Source organism: Sceloporus occidentalis, unplaced genomic scaffold (genome assembly GCF_023333645.1).
Source record: "Sceloporus occidentalis isolate IW3139 unplaced genomic scaffold, rSceOcc1.0.p SCAF_51, whole genome shotgun sequence".
Lineage (NCBI taxonomy): Eukaryota > Metazoa > Chordata > Lepidosauria > Squamata > Phrynosomatidae > Sceloporus > Sceloporus occidentalis.
This window is the reverse complement of record NW_028317031.1, coordinates 3,366,723-3,384,267: the sequence shown is the minus strand read 5'-3', so window position 1 is coordinate 3,384,267 and position 17,545 is coordinate 3,366,723. Positions and strand designations below refer to the sequence as shown.

The 17,545-nt window shown below is 41.5% G+C and overlaps 2 protein-coding genes across 2 annotated transcripts; one reads left to right on the top strand and one right to left on the bottom strand.

Moving 5' to 3' along the window:
- The first annotated feature begins 1,837 nt into the window (after positions 1 to 1,837).
- On the top strand, positions 1,838 to 3,800 carry LOC149288456 (putative proline--tRNA ligase, mitochondrial). The gene is made up of 2 exons (XM_089491641.1): positions 1,838 to 1,869; positions 2,456 to 3,800. The coding sequence occupies exons 1-2, from the start codon at positions 1,838 to 1,840 to the stop codon at positions 3,798 to 3,800; spliced, it is 1,377 nt and encodes a 458-aa protein (XP_089347767.1).
- Positions 3,801 to 4,810: 1,010 nt separating this feature from the next.
- Positions 4,811 to 15,948, bottom strand: LOC149288455 (tetratricopeptide repeat protein 22-like). Its single transcript, XM_089491784.1, has 7 exons — positions 15,381 to 15,948; positions 10,261 to 10,309; positions 9,457 to 9,572; positions 6,715 to 6,833; positions 6,350 to 6,511; positions 5,769 to 5,921; positions 4,811 to 5,341 (listed from the first exon to the last, which is right to left on the bottom strand). Exons 1-7 carry the CDS (start codon positions 15,946 to 15,948, stop codon positions 4,811 to 4,813), a joined length of 1,698 nt encoding a protein of 565 aa, XP_089347910.1.
- Positions 15,949 to 17,545: the final 1,597 nt, after the last annotated feature.

The following is a 17,545-nucleotide window of genomic DNA, read 5'->3' as shown; positions in this document are numbered from 1 at the left end:
GGTAGCAGTCTGTTCTGTGCTCTCTCCTAACGTATAAGTAGCCTGTTGTCTTCGTCTTAATGTACAAGCATCTGCAGATGTCAGTCTGCTGTCTCACAGTGAATAAGCAGCTGTCAATCAGCCATTTCTTCCAGCAGTCTGACGTCTCTAACACACAGCGCAAACTGCTATTTATCAACATAACCCAGCGACAAACCCGAGAGATGTCTGTAACAACGCCGGTTATTTACCCTCAGAATCAGCTGCGTTCGAATTCCAGTTTAACTCTTACTTTTCCTTCCTGCAACACACGTTGCTATCTGTATTTCCGCCTGTGCACCGCTCTCTCCGATCCCCAGTGCGTTTCCGGCTACGCAGTTCCGTCACACGCGTTTGCGGCTGTGCAGTTCTCACCACGATCCCCCGTGTGTTTCCGGTTGTCCTGCTGCTTTACTTCCGTGTTCTGACAACCTTGGTGTTTGTGGCCGTTCCGTGAGGAGAGTGGGAGAGAGTGAGTGGAAAGTATAACTCGGTTAAAGGGGTCATTATCGGTATTACCCCTGTAAAGCAGCTCATAAAATTGCCCAATTAATACAAGCATACTAGGAACGTTATGCAGTAATATTGGACATAAATGAACACTTAAAGGGTTTAGGGGCCGGTCCCTTGTGGGATCATTCTGGCCCCAGAACAACAGGTTGAATGGGTATCGAGTGATATCATCATGAAACTGAGGTTTTTTCTCAAAGTATGTGGATGTTTTCCACTGGAGAACTTTTCTAATGCAAATAGTCTTCCACATCCTTATTACTGAATGAAATAATGATTTTTCTTTAACGTGATCAGCAATACATATTGCTTTGGCGTGAAGGAGATTTGTTTTGAGTATGATGGGGAAGTTCCTGATGAAGTGTAGGGGTTTGTGAACGGAGTGGAATTGGTAGTCGGTCAGGCAAGGTTATGAGACTTGGATGTTAGATACAGCGCTTCCCGGTTTCTTCTGTTTTTTGCTTATTTGCTACATTTAAATGTTTGGGATCACAAACTCATTTAAATATAAGACAAAGATAATGTGAATAAACAGAACATGCTTTTAAATTATTTCATTTATTGAAGGTAAAGAGTTAATCAAAACCTATATCACCCATGTGTAAAAGTAAATGCCCCTCTAACCTCCTGCCAATGGCACAAACAGCTTTCTGTGGGATTCATAGTGAGTGCTAGGAAAGAATGTATTGCGCAATCACATGAAGTGGACCATGATTGTGCTCCTTGCCAGGAAACCGCAGCAACTGGGAAAGTAAACTAGTGACTTGTTCGAGAAACTAACAAGGAGTATGTATTATTTACATTAACCCAGACGTTCTTTGTTTTCCTATTATACTGTTTTTCTGTTGCCTAGTGTGAAGAAATGCTTTTGTGTGCTCCAGTCCATTGTTAATGAATTTAAGTGCTGGGTTTATATATCTTTTAAAAGTTGCAGTGATCTGTAATGTACAATTTTGGGTAGTCTTTTGTTTGAAGAAGCATGATTTTGCCTCGTTATTGTGGTCAAAACTAGAGGTTTAAGATTTATCCACTGCGCAATTTGCAAGAAAATTGTGGTGCAATGAAACATTTTCATTTACATAATCCCTGCGGAGTTCTCCAGCATAATTGGAGTTGGCTGTGCCTGTTGCTTAGGTAAATCTTGAGTACCATCTCATCAGTTTATCTGTGATCCGTAAACTGCTGAACCATGATGTTGGTGAATAGGGGCCTCTAGCAGATTTCCACAGACCTTGACATTCGAGCACACAGAGTTAATCTGAGGCCCTGTGTCAGAAATCTATATACTGATGTATGTGTCGGATCAGCCATGCTTTTCCTGTCCAATTTTGAAAACAGCAGGTGAGCTTTTGAGTAATGCTTATTAGCCCTACGATGAATTCATGTTCCAAATTAACTTCACTCTCTATTTACATCCTTGTCATTCAGGTGTGGAATCTGTTGTAACTTCATTGGTTGAGTCACAGTTATTCAGTTGGATGCCCTGACTCATAAGAGTCTATGGAGAAAACAAGTGCAATGTGCATGCAGGGCTTCCATAGCATCGCCATAAAGAATAAACTCAGTGACTGAGCAGGGAAGGTCATCCAAAATATCACATGACTGACAACAATGGCAGCCTCCAGGTCTATTGAAACAAAATGAAATAAAACCAAATTGTCTTCAATGCTTCAATGTCTACAAAATTGCATTATTTAATTAAAGAAAAATAACTACACCTAATGCAATTTTAACCTCTTTAATTTTAGACTTTAATTTTCTATTTCAGACACAAAACTGATGAGTTTTATAGCAGCCCAAAGATTTATAACGGTGCATATTAATGTGTATTCCTCCTTTTTATTCCAGCTGGAAGGAAGGTGCAACTTGTCATGGTGAGATTGCTGAGGCCTTGTTCCAGATTACTGCTGCCCAATCTGTCCTGCAGATCTCATCATAATGACTCGACCAAAGGAAAACGCCTACTGCTTTCTCGGCTATACCAGCCTAGGAATATTTGGGAAGAACAATCCTCTCACCTGGAATCCAAATCCAACGAGCGGACCAGTAAAAGCCATAAGCTGATGATCAGGGCAGGTCTAATTCAGTCTTCCAGTCCTGGTTGTTTTCACTTTCTCCCTTACACTGTGCGCTCAATTGAGAAGCTTATTCGACTCATTGATAAAGAGATGCATGGTATTGGGGGCCAGAAGGTTGACTTGACCAGCTTGCACCCAGCAGATCTCTGGAGACAGAGCGGACGCTGGGATGTTATGGGTAAAGAACTCTTCCGTCTGGTGGACAGACACAACCAGGACTACTGTCTGGGGCCCACTCATGAAGAGGTGGTTACTCACCTCGTCTCCTCAGGGGGAAGCATCTATCACAAGCAACTTCCATTATTACTCTATCAGATAACATGCAAATTTAGAGACGAACCGAGGCCTTGCTTTGGTTTGATTCGTAGCAGAGAATTCTATATGAAGGACATGTATACATTTGATGCAACGGAGGAAGCAGCATTTCAAACGTATAACGAAGTGTGCCAAGCTTACTCCAACATTTTCAGTGCCCTAGGTCTGAATTTTGTAAAAGTCCAAGCGGATACAGGGAATATCGGGGGCAAGATCTCACATGAGTTTCAGCTGCCTGCTACTATCGGTGAGGACAGGTTGCTAGTATGTCAGGGTTGTGGATTCTCTGCCAATGTAGAGACCTTACAACCAGGAGAACGGGACTGTCCTTCATGTAAAGAAAAACTAACAGAGACAAAAGGCATAGAGATCGGACACACTTTCTATCTGGGTACTAAGTACTCGCATATTTTTAATGCTACCTGCTATGATTCCCAGGCAAAACCTTTTGTAGCAGAAATGGGATGTTACGGGATTGGGGTTTCAAGACTTTTAGCTGCTTCTCTAGAGGTGCTTTCTACTGAGGATGATATTCACTGGCCTGGTCTTATTGCCCCCTACCAGGTATGTCTAATTCCTCCCAAAAAGGGCAGTAAGGAATCAGAAGCCGCATTAGTCGCAGAATCTCTTTACGATGAAATCATACATTCATTTTGTGGTCTCAGAGGCGAGATGGTTTTGGATGACCGCAATAATTTGACTATTGGAAAAAGGGTGAAAGAAGCCCAAATGATGGGCTATCCGTTTGTTATTGTGGTGGGAAGGAAGGCTTTAGAAAGCCCACCAGTCTTTGAAGTCAGGAGTCACAAAACAGGTGAGGTGCAGTTCCTATCAAGAGAAGGACTAATAGATTTTTTGAAGACGGTACAAGTCATATAGAATGTCAGTCACACTGGCTTTTTAGTTATCAACTTGGAAATAACTCATTTTGGGTCGATTTGCAATGGCCTGATTTAGTGTATGAAGCCTAATCAACCATACGTGCGATTCATAGTCCTGTATTTTTTAATAAAAAAAGACTCTTCAAACATAAATGTCTTTGTTTTTATTAGCATATCCATTAATCAAGAATCACAAGTGCTACCCGCACTCAGGATGCTTTCTTGATCTGATGATACAAAATTACAAATCCAAAACAATTTTTAGTATTAAAAACAGAGCACTTACCAATTACATGGATGGCATTTTTTTGCCTGATGAATAATTACAGTTTGTAAGCAGCCAATCACAATTGCATGAGATAAAATATACTTGTATATATATTGTATAGAGGGAGGTCTGGGATAACCCTATGTAAATATATATTTCTATTTTCTCAATGTGAGAATCCTTCCAGGTGAGAATTGCAGTTAATTATAAAAATCAGGCCAGCAGAGCTGCCTCCTAAAGAAATCTTTCCATTGTTTCCAGACAACAGCTCAATTTTGCATATTGCTAACCAACATCTATAGTGCTAATCTGCAGTATATGGGAATTGTAAACTCACAGAAGAAAATCACTAAATCACGTAAAACCATCCTTCATAATGCAGGGAAGCAGTTTATAGGCATTGATCAACAACAGGTAAAAATACACTTGCCCTGAAAAAATGGCTGATTTGGCAACCTTAGTAATAACTAATAGTTGATTGGGGTGTCCTAAAATTACCTGTATTGACAAATGGTATTGTGTGGCTTTACACGTTTCACGTATCTGGTAATATCTACCCTGACCGTTGGTTAAACATAACATTTCACAACAATTAAGAACTATTCTGCCCAACAACAGTTCTGCCTGTTCTTAAAAAAAAAAAATCAACCTTTATTGTGTTCTTGGTATTGTCTTATATTCAGGACAGTACTATACCCATTCTGTGCATGAAGGAGTTGCGGAGTAAATTTTTCTGTTGGTCAAAATGAAGAAGATCGTTGGCTTAATGTTGGCCTCCTGGAATTCAACTTCATTGATTGAAACAGGAGCTTCACCAAGTCCGTTTTACCTTCTGCTATCATTGCTCTAGAGAGTTCTACAACTATTGCCGTGTTATTCCGACACACGACCTGCAGCTCCTGGCTAACACACTCGGATGTATATTTTTCTTGGGCCTCTTTTACCCACAGTTCCACCTCTTGCGTCAAGGACCTTGCGTTTATCTCGTTCTGGTTGTATAGGCTGAGGAGACTCTCCATCAGGCATCTGAAGCTCTCTGTTCCCTGGGTTCCTCTGCAGTCCAGTTTTATGGCTTGTTTGAAACACTCTAACGCATTCAGTTCCTCATTTTTAACTCTTAGACATTTTCCCTTTAACAGCTGAAGTTCAGGCAAGGTGTCTCCAAGGTCAAGCTCTGCTGCTTTGGCAATGAACACTAAGGCATTATTTAGAGCATTTTCATCTGTTAGAAACAGTTCCTGAACTGCATCCACCCCCATGTAATAACAGACCTTAAGGGAAAAAAACAACAAATCATTTGTTGCAAGAGTAGCATGGAATCATACTGTTTTCAGCAGGTTTTAAACCCTAAAATTTTTTTTTTTTGTACTCGTAAACATTTAGAGGGTGTTAATCTTGAATATAGTCAACTTTGTTAGAGATTACCATTTTGTGGGCATTTGGAATCAGGGGCTGTCCCACAGAGGTGTAAAACCAATTGAGGTCTGTGCTTTTGCATCCCTGACCTTAATCACAGCTCCCACGCAGCCCCCTTGGGGTTCATTGAACCCTTGTGTTGTGATACGAGGTCAAATGCTGGAGTTCAGGCTCAATGGTCCTGTCCTTGGCCCAGTCTCTAACCACTCCCCGCAACGAAGGTGTCCTACTTTGGGCTCCTGAAATGTTGTGGGTATGCAATAACAACTTTGTTACACTTACTTGACTTATATCCAGGTATGTCTTCAGACAGGGGTTTACGTTTAAGATACTGTCCAAGTCAGACTTGGCATCTGTCAGAAGTTTCCTGTCTGGTAGACTTCCCAATCCCATCTTGGCACGTTCTAGATCTCGTACATACATCCGGAGGAAAATCTAAGACAAAACAAAAATACAGTAATTAATAGAAAGCAAAGTTCAGACGACAGTCAGGCTGGAACCCTGGCTGGGCACCGTGTGGAGCTAATCCTGTCTGGTACACATAGTGGGACAGGAGGCTATTCTAGCCGCCCAGCAGTTCCAAAAGTAAAACCTGTATGTCCTGGTACTGGGCCTGGCGGTGTAGGGGCAGCAGAGGGCAGCTTCTGGGTCGGGGCAATAGGAAAAAGGGGTATAACATAGAAACTGGGTTCCAGGGGTGGTTGGGCTGTATAATATCCACAGCGGTGTGCCTGAAGGGATGAGTCCGTCACACCAAGGAATTGTTTTCTTGGGTTACTAGACATAGGACCAGAAGGTTGAATGGAAAAGGATGTTTACACAATTGTAGGGGCGAGTTATTTACACCTTATAGTGTGATTTACCTGTGCACGTGTTCCATAGGCCTGCCAGTTTAGTTTTGGGTCTTCGAGGACATCAAGTGCCATATTACAAATCCCTATAGCCATCTCTTGCTTTCCCAGGAAATGAAAAATTTTTGCTAATCGGTTTAGTATAAGAGGGTCATCTTTCGCCATTTGTATTGCCTTTAAAGAAGAAAAAAACAATCAATTATTTGTTATTACTTAGAATTATAAGTTCTTGTTTTATTTAATTACAATATGATCAGGGTTCAGGAGGCAGTGTACCATTTGGATAATTTAAAATGCTAACATACTAATTTAACAAAGTCATGCTATATTTTCATTGTGATCAAAATTGTAATGCGGTAACGGTGCTATGATGGTACCTTTCCGAAGCAATCCAGAGGGTCTGTTCCCGTGTAGCCGCAGTTATGGATCCCCATCGGTGTTGTGGAAAACGTATGTTGTCTTTCCAGCATTATTCCAACATAGCACCACGCCAGGGCTGTAACAAAACAGAATGCAATTGTGTTCTGGCTATTGACGCTGAAGTAAGACAATCTTATTTAGACAATAAAAAAAAAAAAAAGCAGTCTTATTACCTTAAGAGCCAAACAGCAGGAGCATTTCATTTGTTGCAATGGCAACAGGACCATTTTTAATCATTTTATTTTTATACATAACCCAATCTGTGCAGATCAGATGGGAGCTCTTCAGCCATTCTGAGAATTGTGGAATGGTATCAGGCAACTCTCTAACTCTTGGGCTACAAGTGTCATCACAAATCTGAAGACAACGGGTCCTAAGGTAGAATGTAGCACATCGCAATGAAATGTTTAGCTAATCCTGCCTTGGCTTTGCGACATCCGACCTGAGTTTACACAACAGTCAACAGGTGGAGCGGGATTAGTAACTGATAGATGTGTTCTCATGTTTCCGGACCATTAAACTGTCCTGTCCGCCACCCTTGAAGTTTGAAGCCTGAAGTCAATATGAACGGCAATGTGCTATTCTACAGAGGAAGGTAAAGGTAAAAAACCTGATGAACAGGTTTCACAGGCCCGAACACACAAATGGAAAAAGAATACAGCGCGCTGGATAAATAGTTCCTCCTATATTCTCTCTGCTGTCATTCTCAGTTTTTGTGAATCTCCAAAACATGATTTAATAGCCCAGAAATGTATATGGCTGAACAATCCATATCAGCAAAGTCCGCAGTTATTCTTAAATGAGAGGGGCTTTACACTGGGGTTAAATAATGCTGACTGAACCAAAATTAAGTTATTTAGTCATTTAAGAGCCTAAAATAAAAAGCATGCTTTAACCTTTTGCTTCCACAGTTATTTCCATGTTTCTCAGTTAGTGAACACAGGACAAGTAGGGCTTTAAAAAAATTCTATATGTAGGACATTATAGTCTTTATTAAAAAATCACTTATTCAGTTTTATAGGTGTATAGATTATGCACACCTTGTATAATTGTGAAATATCAAAAATATATTTGACTTGAAAATCACCCTATATTTATACATAATTTTCATTTATTTTACGGGTTATTTTATTTCAGTGCTTCAGTTTTATGCCAGGGATGCCTCTTCGTCATTCCTCATGGCCCTTTTGGAGTGGCACCCATGTTTTGACTGCACTTTATAGGGTCTTCATCACAACAAAAGAACAATACGGACCTCCTAGCACTGGGCAGTGGTGCTTATGTCTAATAAAACCGCTTTACTGTCATGAGTGAGCACGGAAATCCTCAAAGGTATTTTGGGGAACGTGGAAGCCGTCACACTCCTGCTCACAGCAGCGTACCTAAAAGGGGCAGCCCGCCCCGGGTGCCACTCATCAGTGGGATGCCGCGACGACCGCCTAACGCGGGCCTGCAGCTTACAGTCGCGGCGCCCGTACATTGTGTGAGGAAACTCTTTCCCCGCCCACTTTCGTGCTCCCTCTGGGCGGGGAAAGAGTTTCCTCACACAGTGCGCGCGCCAGAACAGTAAGCTAAAGGCCTGCGTTAGGCGGCCGTTGGGCCGCGTAGACGTCTGCGCAGCCCAGGTGATACTCGGCCGGCCCCAGGACCAGTGAAAACTGCAAAGAGAGGTAAGGGGGTGTGGGAGAGTGAATGGGTGACTGAATGAGTGAATGAATAAAGTGAGTGAGTGTTTAGGTCAGAAATTGGACAGGCGGGTTGCTAAAGGGACAGAGGTGGAGCAGGCAGGCTGCTGCAGGGGCATTGTTGGTCAGGCAGGCTGCTTTAGGGGCAGTGTTGGCACAGGCAGGCTGCTTTATGGACAGTGTTGGCACAGGCAGGCTGTTTAAGGGGCAGGGGTGGCACAGGCAGTCTGCTTTAGGGGGAGAGGACTACCATGTCAATGTCTTGCTTAGTGTATAGTGATAAGGGTTATGCTGTACCATATCTGTTCAGCAAATGTTATTTATTTAAACTTTTTAAATTTATTTAGAACTTAATAATTATTTATTTAAGATTCCTTGTTTTTTTTTACAGTTGACATACACTTTATAAATTTAAGTTACTTTTTTATATAGAGATCAAATAATTTATAGCATCAGGCTCTGACCGGCCATATGACATACCGGGCGAATGCCTGGTGCACTGCTGCCAGACATCACTCCGTGCTGCGTGCCACAGTGTGCATCCAACGCCTGCATATACCCGGCTAAACCATAAGGAGTGGGCTCTTGTAGCTGTTGGGCTTAAAGGACCACCTCCTCATCCCTAGTCCCTCTATGAATACCATACGAGAATGGGTGGTGGGTCCTAGCATCGCTTTTCTTAATCCATCCTGATCTCAAGATTGTAAGCTTGCGAGCCGGGCTCTCTCCACCTAATGTATCGGTTTGTCTTAGTCTGTCAATTCTCTTCTTGTCATACCCTTTGAGTATATGTATTGTATTAAGCGCTGCGTAAATTGTTGGCGCTATATAAATAAAAGATAACAATAATATCAAACAGCATTTTCCATCTTTCATAGCCATGTAGACACACAGGAAGATATCTGATTGTGCTGAACCAATTTAGTGAGCCCCAAGGAAGTATTGTGATAAAAAGCACTGCACCTTTAAGATCCGTAAGATTCCTACTAATCAACGCTTTGACGGAAACATTACCTCTGTAGTGACAAAATGAGGATTTTATTGCTTCTTTGAGGAGCATCAGGGTCTTGTTAAAAAACAAAATTCTGTTATTCTCGTTGTCATTCTTGTTCATTAATATTCCATCCAACCTAAAAAATACAAAATTGTATATAGTTTTGTAAATCAAAGTGGGCAGAAAATAATAATTTCAGTTAATACCGGCCTGCTTATCAATACTGGTTGGAATTTTTGGTGGATGGTAAACCCATGGCAGCTTTAATACTAGGACCCCCAATCTAAATGCTACCAGCCCTCCCCGGAACAGAAACGGAGCAATAGAGCTGCTGAGAATGGCTGTCAACGTAGATGGGGAAGTTGCCCCCTGGGTTGCTGTTATATAATGATTGTGGGTCATTGCCAGAAGCCTTTTTGTTTGTTTTAATTGTATTCACATTTTCACATATATAGCCAATGGACTATATGTAGGTGGCATTTACACCAGGGGAGGGCTGGCAAAGGAAGATGGGGGCAGCCTTTTTTAATGTATTTTACTTGTATTTCAACAGAAAGTGTCTAGAGTGTTAAATCCTTTTAAGTATTTAAATGTTTCTATTAAATCTCCCCTCACATTAATATACTGCGCAAACTTTAGAATATAATGGGTCCACTTTAATGGTGACATATTACCAACATGTGAAGGATTCCATATACCATTAGGTGACAGCAAATGTGTCTCCAGTACCCAGTTTACTCATTTTGGCCATTTCTTAGTCTACTTCTGGAATTGCTGACATTATCTGAGTTGACCTGGCCACGAATTTCTTGATCTTTTCGTACCTTATGCACAGAGATGCCATTGTAAAGAACCAGCTTCGTTTTTCTTCCACTGTAATCTAAAACAAAATATATATTTCCAAGTTTAGGTGAGATGCACGGATCTGCTAACTTATAAATATATATATATGTATATTGTTAAAATTAAAGATTTCTTAGTTTATGAAAATAAAAAAGAAGCTTTACATACCATAATATGCCGACGATATTACCGTATTTGCTCGATTATAAGACGACCCCCCAAAATCTGAATATTAATTTAAGAAAAAGCCTGAATATAAGACGACCCTATAGGTAAAAGGTTTTACCAGTAAATGTTAATTCATGTAAACTATTTTTTTTTTTCAATAAAAGCTGTGATTGAGAAAAATATTTTGTTTTTATTTCCTTTTATTTTCCAACCTGCCTCCCCAGTTATGCACATCTGCCCCCAGGCTTGCCACTCTGCCCCAGAAATGCCTTATACCGCCTATATGCCACTGTGCCCCATGATATGCCTTTTAACCCTCTAAATACCACTGTGCCCCATGATATGCCTTTTAACCCTCTATATGCCACTGTGCCCCATGATATGCCTTTTGACCCCCTATGTGCCACTCTGCCTCCAGAAATGCCTTATACCCCTATATGCCACTCTGGCATTTAGGGGATTAAAAGGCATATTATGGGGCAGAGTGGCATAACGGGGGTATAAGGTATTTCAAGAGGCAGAGTGGCGTATAGAGGGTTTAAATGCATTTCTGGAGGCAGACTGGCATTAAGGGGGTTAAAAGGCATTTCATAGAGTACTCTGCCTATAGAAATGCCTTATGCCCCCCATTTAACTAACCCCCTCCCCCCAAACTTACCGGTGCTTCTGATTCCCCGGTGTGTACTAGTCGGGGCAGCAGGTAGACGTCTACGCGATTCGCGTAGACAACTTCCGCAGCATCCGGAAGGAGGTGCAGTTAGCAGCCGGGAATTCCCCGCACCGGAACGCTACTCACTGACAGCTGGGGAAGGTCTGCGCGATGGACGCAGACAACTCCTGCTGCTAACCGCACCTCCTTCCGGCTGCAGTGGAAGTTGTCTACGCGAATCGCGTAGACGTCTAAACGCTGCCTCGGCTACACAACGGGGACTCAGACGCACCGGTAAGTTGGGGGGGCAGGAGGATCCAGGTCCCCTGCAGCGCTGCAGGGGATCTGGATCTTAGTCTCATAGTTAGACCTATTTGAGGTCTGATTATAAGACAACCCCGATTATAAGACGAGGGAGTCTTTTTCAGAGCATTTGAAAAAACCTTGTCTTATAATCGAGCAAATACGGTAGTTTTAATAATCTTGTTTAAAAGCCTGTTTTGTGCTGTTTCTATACACATAGTTGTTTCAGGACTGTAGAACCCTGTGATACGCTCATAACCAGCAAACATTCTGAGCTTCTAGAAAAGAGGGACATCAGAGCATAAAAAAAGGGATAGAGTGATTTAGTCCCAGGGTCTCGGGGGTGTTTGGTTGGTATGTAAAAAGGGTAAGCAAGGCTGCCTAGGACATCAAGTGGTACGATCTCCACAAAGGCCTATCTAACTGGGGATTCCATCTCTACCTGATCTAAATCATCATGCATGTTAAGGATAAGTAAAGAGACGGCATGTGAGTTCAGGACAGGTGAATCTTTAGCTATGTAATTGGGTTCAAGACATAGCAGAAGGGAACATTAAAATGCAAGAATGTTTACTTAATAAGATGTAAATCTTATCTAATTGTAGATCATCCAGTAATGCCTATTGGGCAAGCCACAAAGACACGCACGTATAGTATACGTAGTAGAACCACAGATGAACAGGGCATGGACCACATCTGAAAACACATCCCACAAAACATAACCATAGTCACGCTCAACCGAATCCATCGGGGCACAATTGTAGCTCACACCTTCCGCAGGATAACCCCATCGTCTCCAACAAACTGCCTGGACTTGTGGCACTGGAAAGGGAACGGCACAAGCTGCTGACCCAAGTTAAAACCTTACAAACTTGGTCTACTATTTTATACAAACTAGTAACATGCTAAATCAAGATAAATAAAAACAAGAGCATGTTTAGTCAAGAAACCATTATATTTAGACATAAAACTTTTCTCTATGTGCTTCTTTTTCAAATATTAGTGTATTTTACACCATTACTGACCCTTGAATTATTAGAGTTCCCTGATGAATCCACAGACTTTAAGAATTTAGCATTATGTTTTAAGAGGTACCTACTCCAAAAAAAAAAAAACACCGGAATACTTTGGGCTTGGTCACCTTTCCCCTAGCAGTAATGTGTTGGGACACGCTCCTTGCCAGGCTCACGTTGACATGTGGTCACCAGCCCAACAGCCGGATCCCACTTGTAGTGTTTGCTAAGGAACACACCTTTATTTAGATGTCTGCGCACAACACTAGCATTTGTAAAACCCTCTTATATAATATATTTCCTTATGCGAAAAACAACAGACTAATTCATCTAGCATTGGTTACATAATGTCTTCATTTGCTAGTAAATCCATTGAGGGTTACATGTAAAGAATCATTTTGTTACAAGATTTTAATAGTTGCGATCGCCATGATGCCTAGTGACACATTTTGCACCATAATTACCATACGTGGGATCTTCATATGGTAGACTACCCGGATATCTCTCCCTTTTCTGAGAGTTCGGAGGGGTGGGGCTAGCCCTAGGCATTATTAAATGAGATGGGATGAGAACTGGGTGGGGTGGGCTAAATGTCACTTTCCTGTCCTGGAGAAAGAGGAGAGTTACCCCGAGACCCAGCTCTGCCCCCGGAGACTCTCAGTCAAACATGAAGGGTTCCCATGTGTGAGAATTACCCAATATACATAACACCCACTTTGTTTTCGTTGTAAGGTGTGTTTACAGTGAGCTGCATATCCTCATTCATTGAACACAAAAATATGCAGTTTTATTACAACAGATTTACATACGTTTTCATGTAAAAATAGTTGTTTTTATGTAATTTAATGATTTTTTTAGTTATCAGTTTTTCAGCCCTTGGAGTAAAATGTTATCTATGGTAACTCCCTATGAAATATCAAAAATGAATGCACTTTGATTTTAGAACTGTAGCCAATGCATTGTATGGTATGCACTATATGTCTTGGCTTAGGGCTGACTGTGGGCGGCTTTAAATATTAACCATTTATTAGCTCGGTCACAAAGACTGTTGTAGTAACTTGATAATTGGTGGTAATCAAATGGTTCTCATAATTATGCTTGTGAACACCACACTCATGAGGAAGTAAAAGTATTCTAGAAGGGATTTAATCTGTGAAATAACATAATAGAATATAAAGGGATCTGTTCTGTGGGACCTTGAGAATCTGGCCATTCTTTCATTGTGATAAATTCAGGGGGGGGGGGCTGCTACCTTCTGGCCTGGGAGGCAGGCAAAGCCAAGTGGTTGCATCTGCCTATAGGCCCCTTGCCCCTCGGTAAGTAACATATGCACTGAAATACATATTCACAAATACACTCACGTTAACACATACACATTCACACACTTACACACTCATACTAATGTATACACACTTGCCCTAACATACATACATACATACTCAACCCCTTCCTTACTTGCTCACTCTCTTACTTCCTCACTCACTCCTTTGCCCTTAACTTTTTTTCCCGGCTACTCACACACTATGCGAGCAACCTCGCTTTTACCGTGGGGTCACCATATTATGTGACACCACCACGTTCCTGCCTCCACGAGCGGCTGGTCCAAGTCAGGCCAGCCCTTTTTGAATAAATTCGGCCTGACCCAGGAGCAATGCCCCCCACCCGTACCAGGGTCGTCCGGCCTCTATGTGTGTGATGTGGCAAAGTTGATTAAGTATTGTGGTATTGCTGTGTGTGATGTAACAGAGCGTTTGTCTAGTGGCCTGTGGTATTATACAGCATGTACCAACCTGATGAGTATTGTGTTACTCTTGGTGGTACATGATTCAGGTGGTATACATCACCCAGTGATAATAAGGGAGATGACACATGGTGAAACTTATGTGCTTCCCACGGTATTATTGTTATGTAGAAGCACTAAGCAGCAGTAAGTTATTCAGCAAATGCCCGGCTGTACGATAGGTACGCATAAAACCATAATGTGCTGACACGTATCCAGCCGTCGGCAGCACCTATGCCGTCAGGTGGCCACTGGCCGTAAAGTGACCTTTATTATTACACAAATTAATAATGCATGCTACACATAATATACATATTAAGCATAGCAATACAGTGAAGTCAATCTGATACCAACTCATTATTAATATTAATATTAATAGCATAGTGCTTAGGATGTTCACTGGAAACATTTTATATCAACTGACTCTTCAAAGGTTTACCCTCATAAAGCCCATCAAAGATCATCTCATAACCTCAAACTGGGTCTTAAAGATGGAACTTAATCAAAATAGCCTAAAATACATAAATGTTGCATTTTGATACATCATATGGAATTATGGAGAAATTTGTAATACGGGTTGCACATATATTTTATTCTGCATGGTATGTCCCAATATGCAGTTGACCCCTCCACCTCTTTGCGTATTAGCTGCGCATTTAGCAGTCTATTAGAAATGAGCAATGTTGGTGCAGATAACAGAAAAAATAGACGCTTGTATGAGTGCCCACAGTGCTCACGGGGGAGCTCAGATTCAGTACAGGCTTTATTACATTTTTTTTTATTAGAAGTATTTTAATACATGCCCAAAAGATTTTACAGTCCATGATCTGGTAAGATCAATGGCTAAGGGGACCACACATGGTTTTGATCCTGTGTTATGGGCAACCTCAATCCAGGACCATGAACAGTCTAGAAGATGGATGGCTTAAATGAGTAGAGTTATGTTTCTATTCCACACGAAGGTTGTTGGGGCTGAGTTAAACTATAGATTTTCCAGACTGACGTGAGGTTAAAATTCTTTAGATTTTGCACATGCAGCTAGAAGACTACAACCCTTCTGTCTTCGTTGCTAAGTTGGAAATGATTAGTTTCATACATATCACATGCAATCTTTCCATTGAAGGTGCCCACTATGAAGGTGCTTGATTATTTAATTGTCCCTTCATTATATACAGGTAAATGTTTAACTAACCTCTTGTTTCCCATAAGCCAGGGCCTTTTCATACAGGTTGATTCCAGCAAGCAGTTTCTCCATGTTGTCCTCTTCATTAAGCAGACCAACATCAAAGACGTGGGCATAGCCCTGTTCAGCCAGGCAGCGAGCGGCCCTCAGCTTATGCTCTTGGCTGCCCCCACTATCTCCCTCTAGACCCATTAGATGGGACAACGTATCTGTGCAATGCGAAGCCTCATCCTCCATATTTAACCTGTCGTACACATAGGCCAGGTTCGCCCAGGCATTTAAATTGTTGGGATCCTGATGGCTGATGTTCACAAAAATATCCCTTGCGTGGTCAACCTCGTCCAGGTAAAAGGAAAATACACCAAGCAGGTTCCTGACTGCAAACTGCTGAAAGCTGGAGTCAGATTCCAGTTGGAATTGTAAGGCATCTCTTTTTAATTTAATGTCTCTTCTCCTGAACTGCACTGGAGTGCAAGATTCAAAGTTAAGGTTCATTTCCAAGTGAAAGTGCCCAGGAATATATTCAAATTCATCTATGAGGGTCTCAATATCCACACCAGGTGTCTCCTCCATGGTTGTTACAGCAATTGTTTCCCTTGTCTTCTAAGCTCTGGGCGTAAATCTACCTGTAATTCTGGTTTGAGTCACTTGTATCTCGGGAGGAGCTAAGGGTGGGAGAGGTGAGTGCTAAGAATTTTCTCCTCGCCCGTGTTTGTGTTGCAAACGTATGTATCCCAGCACAGCCTGATCACGTTTTTACTATCTGAATGGATCTCTATATACTCATACATGGGGACCTTCTAAATGAGCTGAAACAAAAATATTAACCCATGGACCAAACACTTTAAACATTGTACCAGACAGAAATGCTATCGATTGATTGCAGAGCTCTTCTGAATGGGATCCTGTTGTGTGAATGCCTTATTTCTGTAGATGACTAAAAAGAATTAAACAAACTGATTATCAGTCCTTACCTGCAGTGGATTCTGTAGTGTTAAGCCACCCAGTGCTTTGCACCTGCTGTGGGGTCAATTCCACTAGAGTTGTCCACTTGGTCATTTGGTCACAAATCCTTCCTGTAGAATTTATACACTCCATTCAATGTGTGTAAAGGGTATGAGTTTAATTTACTGGCGGGCAGCATTTGTCAGACTGACCAGCAGCATTTAGAATTCCAGTGTCAGATTTTAAATGTCAACAACTCTTAAGGGCTTGGTTGCAAGTAACACAATGGAACAGGTTATTCAAAACAGAGATGTGTAATCAGGGAGGTGAAGGTTAAAGGTAACCAGAGCAACGGGTACAGGTTAGTTTGGCCGGACCAATGCCAGCAGCAGCAGGTTTAGGGCCATGAGCAGATGTTGTGCCCCAATCTCAGGGTGAAGGGACAGATTCAGGCTCACACAGTCTGGAGCTTGAGGAGAGGGAAGCTTCGGATGACTATACATGTTATTTTGTTTCAAGAGGCCACCATTAAAAAAACCCAGTGGCGCAGAATATAAAATTACAGTTTTAATTAAGATATAGTTTCTGAGCCTTAAGTGCATTTGCAGACATATATCTGTTTATAGGTAGCTACACTTACATTTGTTAGCATTTATTGTACCAGAATGAATACCAAAAAGTGTTTTTATTAATTAAAAAAAAAACTTACTTTTAATAATTTCTGATTATATTACCTTTTTTCAGATTTGATATGTCGAGACAACATCCAGGCTATAAGAAGCCTGGATAGTACAAACAGGCTCCCTATTACTAGAGAATGGCATCAGAGCTAGTGAGTAAAACTAAGAAAAGAGAAGCCGCATTAAGGCTTGTTTATCTAAATTGCAGTAATGTAATGTCCCACTACAAAGGTTTTCCCACTTTTTATCAGTTAATTTAAACTCCATGAGGTCTAGGGGTATACATTGCAGATGATGCTGACACTTAGGGAAATTATTTTAAAACTAGAATAAATGAAGGGATTGCAAATAATTCTCCTGGCGCCTGAGGTCCACCGATGCTGAGGAGTCTGCATGATGTTTAGCTATGTTACAGAAAAGACGCTTGTGTCCTTCAGATGCAACCCTTGCCAGTTTGTCCCAAAAAGGGACCAGGTTATTAACTTGGAGTGAGGGGTAACATCAGCACAGATTTATGCTTCATGTGTGGAAAACTCTACTATATG